Source organism: Neophocaena asiaeorientalis, unplaced genomic scaffold (assembly GCF_003031525.2).
Source record: "Neophocaena asiaeorientalis asiaeorientalis breed wild unplaced genomic scaffold, Neophocaena_asiaeorientalis_V1.1 scaffold95, whole genome shotgun sequence".
NCBI classification, from domain to species: Eukaryota; Metazoa; Chordata; class Mammalia; order Artiodactyla; family Phocoenidae; genus Neophocaena; species Neophocaena asiaeorientalis.
In genome coordinates this window covers 919722-927813 of record NW_020174924.1, presented here as the reverse complement: position 1 = coordinate 927813, position 8092 = coordinate 919722, and the positions used below count along the sequence as shown (strand labels likewise).

The 8092-nt window shown below is 42.5% G+C and overlaps 2 gene segments (V, D, J or C); both read right to left on the bottom strand.

Moving 5' to 3' along the window:
- Positions 1–327: 327 nt before the first annotated feature.
- Positions 328–953, bottom strand: LOC112410610 (T cell receptor alpha variable 17-like). The segment is given in 2 exon segments: positions 328–671; positions 853–953. Coding segments are annotated over 2 exon segments (396 nt in total).
- Positions 954–4257: 3304 nt separating this feature from the next.
- LOC112410590 (T cell receptor alpha variable 16-like) lies at positions 4258–4997 on the bottom strand. The segment is given in 2 exon segments: positions 4258–4610; positions 4726–4997. Coding segments are annotated over 2 exon segments (561 nt in total).
- Positions 4998–8092: the final 3095 nt, after the last annotated feature.

Genomic DNA, 8092 nt, shown 5'->3' with positions numbered 1-8092 from the left:
CTTTGTATCTATTATTATACAACGTTTTCACTGCTCAGCTTTAAAATGAAAAGTTTGGTTGAAAGAGTCCTAAGATCCTTTTTAACTCTAATGTCTGATGAATCTCCTGTTAGAATTAGAGAAATGCAAAACTCCTCTCATGCATCTCAAAGCCCCACCTAAGTCTTGAGGAGGCTGTACATATAACAGATGAGACCTTCTAATACTAACAAGACCTTCCTCATCATCCACAAGTGACCTGGTAAAATTAGAGCTTGAAAGGTCTTTAGGCTCATCAGTCCAAATCGTTTGTTTAAAGTGAGGTAACTCTACACACTGTTGCAGGTTCTAAGAGGCAGCTCTGGCAGGGTTTGCATTGGGGCTGCAGTTGCCTGGTGAGCACTGTGTATCCATAGCACAGAGGTAAGTAGCAGTGTCTGCAGCCTGGGAAGCTGTGATGGACAGGGAACTGCCTTTGATGGAGTTGTCAAACGTGACTCGCAGTCTTCCACTACGCTTCTCTCTCTCATTTGAACGTATTAAAATCAGGTGGGCAAAGCCTCTCCTTGAATCCTGTCTGTACCAATGTAAGGTGTCTATATCAGTTTTATAACTGCAGTTCATGGTGGCATTTTCACCCTCCTGGATGCTCAGGGCCTGAAGATTCTCTTCTCCTTGCTGGCTATTCACCCCTAGGCAGAAACACAAGGCCAGAAGCCAGGAGTCAGTCACTGCATTTTCACTCTCTAGTGTTTGCATTTCCTTCCAAAATTTGGGGGTACATTTCCCAATTAACAAGAAGATTTTGCCCCTCTGTCTTGTGGGCTCAGAACTTTGGTCACCGTCTTCCCATCGCCAAGAGCCCCAACTCACTGGCCAGTTGAAGCCACAGAATCACCAAAGACACGGTCAGGAGTTTCTGCATTCTTCCTCCTTATTGGGATCACAGGAGACTCAGCTCCAGAGCCTGAAATGAAGCCAGGTTCCTCAGTCTAGTTCTTTTTCTGGGTATATTTATCTAGTCCCTCTGGATCCCAGAGAGAGACTCAGGCTTCTTACCCAGCCAATCAGAGGAAGCTCAATCCTGTGCTTTCAATACAAAGTCTATTCTAGTCTATTCTCTGCCTTTATTACACTCCAGTTCTTGCCTAGAGTAAGAACAGATACAGCTTAATTCATGTAAAAACTCAATTAAGAAAGAATATTGATGCCTGGTATTTACAGAATACCTCTGAGGAGCACTGTTAGGTTTCTTACAATCACTTCTGGTATTTTATATATGAGCTTTCTTTTCTTTTTTCTAATTTGCCTAATGCTGGAATGAGATTGTCTGTAAGTCAGGGTTCTTATTGGTGAATAACAGAAGGTGACTCTGGCTGAATTAAGTAAAAAAGGAATAAGTTAATTAATATTAGGTTTGCCTCAGCATCTCCAATAGGGTCAAATAACTGGGGTCAAAAGCTATTGAGGGCTTCCCTGGTGGCGCAGTGGTTGAGAGTCCGTCTGCCGATGCAGGGGACACAGGTTCTTGACCCGGTCTGGGAATATCCCACATGCTGCGGAGCAGCTAGGCTCGTGAGCCATGGCCGTTGGACCTGTGCGTCCGGCGCCAGTGCTCCGCAACGGGAGAGGCCACAACAGTGAGAGGCCTGCGTACCGCAAAAAAAAAAAGCTATTGAGTCAGTCTATCAAACATTTAAGGAAGAGTTAACACTGATCCTTCTTAAACTATTCCAAAACATTGCAGAGGAAGGAACATCTCAGTGCCATCTGCTTCATCACTTTGGTCTTATGGTCCAGCAGATCCAAAAATGATGCTTGGAGTTTCCATGGCAAATAGGATGGAGACATGGGAAACACCAACAGGAAAATTGCAGCATAGTCCACGAGTATTGGGGGCTGGGGGGAATATATGTCCTTTTCTTTAAATATCGGTTCTCCTTTTAAGAAACAGCTTCTGACTTGCTAATTGACCATGGCAAAGTCTGAATATCTAACTTCAGAAAAAACTAACTTAGTGACCGTGCAGCCTGAACTTCCATCATGAACCAAGTGTTGTCCAACCTACATACCTGCACTGTTGATCATGCCCAGCACCAATCTATCATCAAGTGGAAATGATATATAAGAGACTGGGCTCAGGCAGCCCCAGAAGATCCAGGGAAGCTGAATGAGTAAGCACCTCAGATTCCTTTGACACAGACTCTTCTTGTTTTGTATACTCTCCCTTAACCATGCCTATAACCACCTTCTGGGGAGTTCCTGATAATCAGTTGACTAAGGAACAAGAAAATCAAGCCTATTTTTCATATGGATTTGCACATTATTTTGGTACCACACAAAACTAGCACTATAGCCCACTGAAGGATGAAGATGAAGGACAATCCCTCCACATCATCAGGTGATACCTTTTGGTTATTCATGTTCTCTAGACTGAGAGATGGCCAGAGGCACTGATCTACAGTGATTCTTGGGCAGTTGCTAATGATTTTTCTGGTAAGAGACTTGGAAGGAACAAGATCGGAAGATTAGTGCCAAGGAAATCTAGGAAAGGGGTATCTGGATGGACCTCTCAGAATGGGCACAGACTGTCAAGATAATTATGCACTATGTGGATACTGGCCAAGGGAAATGGAAGCTCTTAATAATGGACAAAACAATGCACTCTATGGATGTGTCAGCATCTTTCCCCAGCCACCCCGATGCTTGGTCAATGATCCCATGAGCGAAGTGGCCTTGCTAGTGACTGCTGGGATTATGGGTCTCCTCATTTTGGGGAAATGATGAGAACGTCTTCACTTGTTCAAAGGACAGCTTTAGCTTGTTAGATAGAACCAGAGTCATTTCACCGTTGTTTGGAAGTTCAAATGTGTATGGAGGGGTGTGTAGGAAAGATCAGTAACCAGAAAGATGGGGCATGCCACTTATCAATTTATTGCCTTTCAATTATAAATCCACCCTTCATGGATTCAGAGGGTGACTCTGGACATGGACCTTGTAAACATTTCTCCTTTGCCAGCTGGCATGATGTTAAGCTTTGTCAGTAGAGGGAACGGGAAGGACACTGCAGGAAGAAGCAGCATCTCTCCTAGGTCCTGGCATATTTCCCACACTTCATTTTTGTTTTCGTTTTTGTTTTTGTTTTGCGGTGGGTGGGCCTCTTACTGCTGTGGCCCCTCCCACAGCGGAGCACAGGCTCTGGACGCACAGGCCCAGCGGCCATGGCTCACGGGCCCAGCCGCTCCACGGCATGTGGGATCTTCCTGGACCGGGGCACAAACCCGTATCCCCTGCATCGGCAGGCGGACTCTCAACCACTGCGCCACCAGGGAAGCCCTTCCACACTTCTTGTTCCTGCAGTGCTTGGCCATCCTGTGGGACACCAGTGATGCTCACCTCCAGCAGCTTTTAATGACAGCCCCCCAGGTGGTTTCTTGGCAGGTTTCACAAGCACCCAAGCAAATTCAGCAGCACTCCCTTGCCAGCTTCCTATAAATTGTGTTGGAACCCTGGGAGGTGTTCTTCTGCCTGTCAACCTTGTTCTCTGGCACCTCAGCAAACTTCCCCATCCAGCAGGCTGCAGCCACACACTCCCCAATGAAGCCTGAGTCATTGGCTTGGTAGGAGAAGGGGGTACAAATTACAACGTGTTAGTTTCCTCGGAACTCTGGCTTAGTCCTAGAGATAACAGCGTCTCCCTACCTATGCTATTCTTATGTTCTTTAGAGTTCTTTTTACTCATTAGTAAATAACTTCCTGTTATTAGTTAATAATTCTTTATATTAAACTTTCCTTGTGCAAATTGATGTTTCTCCTGATTGCACTTGATTTGGGTAGCATGGGTCCATGAAGTGCATGAGAGGAAAGGCATTAGCTGTAGAAAGATCAGCAACCACATGTCGGGAAACAGTATACTCCTTTTCAGGAACTGTGCTTCAGTACGTGGTGATGAGCACACGTGGTGGTGGATGCTACGGCAGAGGGGATAAAGAGGAGAGATTGCACCACTTAAGCCTGGGGAGCCCCTCTGGGCCAAGAAAAGGATTTTTATGCCATTACATAGTTTTATTTCAAAAGTATTTTTCCAGGTACTAATCTATAGAATAAATACACTTAGTATTTTAAAAATTAATTTAAGTATTGTAGGTAATGAGAATTTCCTTGAACAAATTTTTGAGATTAATCTATAGCTAACTGACAACTGATGGCAACTGTATCTCAGAGATAAACTCAGTGTCAGTCTCTAGAGAGAGAATGCCCCACTGTGGCCAAATAGGGAACTTAGAAATATTTTCAGTAACTCTTAAGGGGTTTGTGCTCTGCTTCCTTTGTAAAACCAGTTACTGTGTCCCTCAGAGCACAGTGATACACCGCTGAGTCTTCCTCTTGAACAGATAGTTTTTTCAGATGGAAGGATGCCTCACCCTTGTTGAGGTCAGCCGTGAAACCTCTGATACTCTCTCTTGAGGTGTGTCTCAGGAGTAACTGGAGCTGTTGTTTGGGGTAGTGTACATACCAGAAGAGCTCAGGACTCCCAGAATATGAGTAGTTGCACTTCACCTGCACTGGGGACCCTTCAAAGACGGAGATGTGGTCCTCAGGCTGAGTCACTGTCTGGGCTCTTGTTCCTCCTGTAACACCAATTCTGGATCAGGGATTGTCTTGCAGACAGAGGAGAATAGTTCGTTAAACTGATTCTAAATCAGAAGACCAGAGAAAGATAGAATAAAAAGAGACTTTACTCACTGAGTGTGAATATCATCACAAGCGCTGAGATGAGGGTGGGCTTCATGTCTGAGCTGTGAGGAAACAGGAAGCTCCTTTCTGCAGGTTTTTCCTGGAAACAGTTCAGCCACATGGACACCGTGACAGAGCAGTGAGTGAGTTTACACTGGCATGCAAAGTAAAATCTCTTCCTCAAAGGGCTGGCTGCTTTCTGGCTTTCTATCGAGTTCAAGTTGTGTAGCATCTTCCTCTAGAGGCCCTATCTGGTACTGCAGATAATCTCGGGCTTTAGGAGGCCTTCTGTTCTGAAACAGAATAGTGAGGGATTTCCTCCACAGTTAGTAAGATAAAGTGTAATGCTGTACTAAGTTAAGAAGCGTGTTACCAGAAAGGTCCAGATTGATATATCGACGGAACATAATAGAAAGTCCAAACATACAAATTATTTATGGAAATTTAGTTATCAAAAAATAGGGAAAAGATGGTATATTCAGTAAAATATGTCTTCGTGAATGGAGAGTCATCTAGAGATCAGAAACTAAATTTGGATGCATACCTTAACATCAGCTATGAAATGAATTCCAAGTAGAGATAATTAATATTTTAAATAAAATGAAAGCATATTTTTATAAATTTAGGATGGTCATGAATTTTCTAAACATGAGAGTCAGAAAGAATAAGGGAAAATATTGATAGATCAGCCTTCACAGAAATTTAAGCTTCTGTACAAGTATGTTAATGAAATGTGTAAACATTACCATATCAAGGTATTTTCCATTCATCATCATTGATTCTGACCTTCCTCACACCAGGAATGGCCCTTTAGAATTTTAGTTGTACAGGTTTTTTTTGACCTAAGAATAAGGCAATTCTATTAAGTTGGTAGATTTAAAATGTCCCTGATCCCCTGTGCTTAGCCAAGGAGCTTCTGTGGAAGCCAGCCATGCTGTGCCAACAGAGCTTAAGTGAGGAATCCCATTGAGGCTCATATATAAATCTGGGGTCAGTAGCAGGGAACTCCAGGATGAAGAGCAGAAAACAATAGGTTGTAGAGAAAGCTTGGCATGTACAGATCAATGGACATCTAAGAAGGAAACTAGTTGTTTGGGGAAAGCTTTTCCTCTAGCCCCCAAATAGCTGCGAAGAAAGTAACAGGTAGGCTGAGTCCCAGCTGTCCTTAACGAAGAGGAGTACAAGGAGGTAGGAGAGCACAGAGATTTCCGTCTAGTTTTTCAGCAAGGTACTGGCATTGCTGCTGAGACCAGTGCCCTACTGTCTGCTACATTGCTGATCACAGGTACAGAAATATCTAGGCTTTCCACCCTCACAACATTGCCTCCACTTAAAGTGCCCCAGTAATCAGACATGTCAGGAAGGAGTAAAGAAAGGGAAATGATACCTCAGAGAAAAATAAGAGCTTCATCTGGGGAAAGTATAGTCTGAAAAAATTATCAGAGTCAGTGACACAATTTCCCTAGCCAAAAATCAGGACACATAGTTTGACAGTGATCAAGAATTCATTTACAAGGAAGCTCTGACATAGAAAGAATATCTCACTCAATGCATTGTTTATTTATTGAATCTCTTAGAAGGAAACATAGGAAAAATACGCTTTGACATAAATCACAGCAAGATCTTTTATGACCCACCTCCTAGAGTAATGAAAATAAAAACAAAAATAAACGAATTGGACCTAATTAAACTTAAAAGCTTTTGCACAAAATCTACAGATTCGGTGCAATGCGTATCAAAATCCCAATGACATTTTTTACAATCCTAAAATTCATATGGAATCGCAAAGGACCCCAAATAGCCAAAGTAATCTTGAACAAGTAGAACAAAGTGGGAGGCATTTCACTTCCTGATTTCAAAATATAATACAGGGCTTCCCTGGTGGCGCAGTGGTTGAGAGTCCACCAGCCGATGCAGGGGACATGGGTTCGTGCCCCGGTCCGGGAAGATCCCACATGCTGCGGAACGGCTGGGCCCGTGAGCCATGGCTGCTGGGCCTGCATGTCCTGAGCCTGTGCTCCGCAACGGGAGATGCCACAACAGTGAGAGCCCCGCGTAATGCAAATAAAAAAACAATAATAATAATACAAAGCGTTTGTAATCAAAACAGTATGGTACTGACATCAAAACAGACTTACAAGGGCTTCCCTGGTGGCACAGTGGTTGAGAGTCCGCCTGCTGATGCAGGGGACACAGGTTCGTGCCCTGGTCCTCCTCCAAAATATTGTAAATAGTTTACACACACAGAAGTTAAGCCTCCCTGAATTCAAAATTGCATAATTTCTAGTGGCAGAAAAATGAGTCATTCAAAATTTTGAGCCTGGAAAGCTGCCTCAAAATAAACTAACAAACAAAAATTAAGAAAAATACAAAGCCTTAAACCTCAACCTCTCTACACGTACACACACACACACACACACACACACACACACGCGCAAATTTAAAGATTTAAAGACAAATTAATCTGAGAAAAACTAAAAAAAAGTGAGATGAAATTTTATCATTTTAGAGTGCTACAGATTTTTAAGCATTAAATATAACTCAGAATCCATAAAAGAAAGTTTTCAAAAATTTACTACATACTATTTTTAAAATTCTGCCTGCCAAACAAACAAGACCATAAACAAAGTCAAAAACGTTAATTAAACTTTTTTAAAAGACACGTATATGTGACAGTCTTATGACAACTTTCTTAACATAGAGAATGTCCTTTAAAATCTATATTTAAATGACTATAACACAGTAGGAGATGGGAAGATATATGAATAGACAATTTATACAAAAATACATAAATGACTTTGAAATGAAATGAAGCTCCATCTCATTCATAAATTTTAAATTATTAAATATTTTTTAAAAAGCCTGACTGATAATCACTGGGTTAGGAACTCTAAAGATGTGGATTTGTTTCAAAAGCCTCAAGCGTGACTTAGGACTCTCTTTTTTCCCAGCTTTTCAAATTATTAAAGACATAGCTGATATTCATACAACAGCTGATAATAGAATCAATGTGTAAGTGATTTAAAATTACAGATGCTGGGATCCCACAACTAACTTCATGAATCATACATTCCAGGATTGAGACCCACAACTGTGTAATTTTTTTTTCCCTTGGCCCTGCTGCACAGCTTGTAGGCTCTTAGGTCCCCACCCAGGGATTGAATCCGGGCCCTCAGCAGTGAAAGTGTGGAGTCCTAACCACTGGACTGCCAGGGAATTCCCACAAGTGTGTAATTTTTTGAAGCTCCCAGATGGTTTTGTTGCAGCCAGTCTGATGCCAGTTTATAAGGTTTCATTTGTGATCAGTGTCCTAGACCGAGATGGTCATCAAAGATCAGGGAGTAGGGCTTCCCTGGTGGCGCAGTGGTTGAGAGTC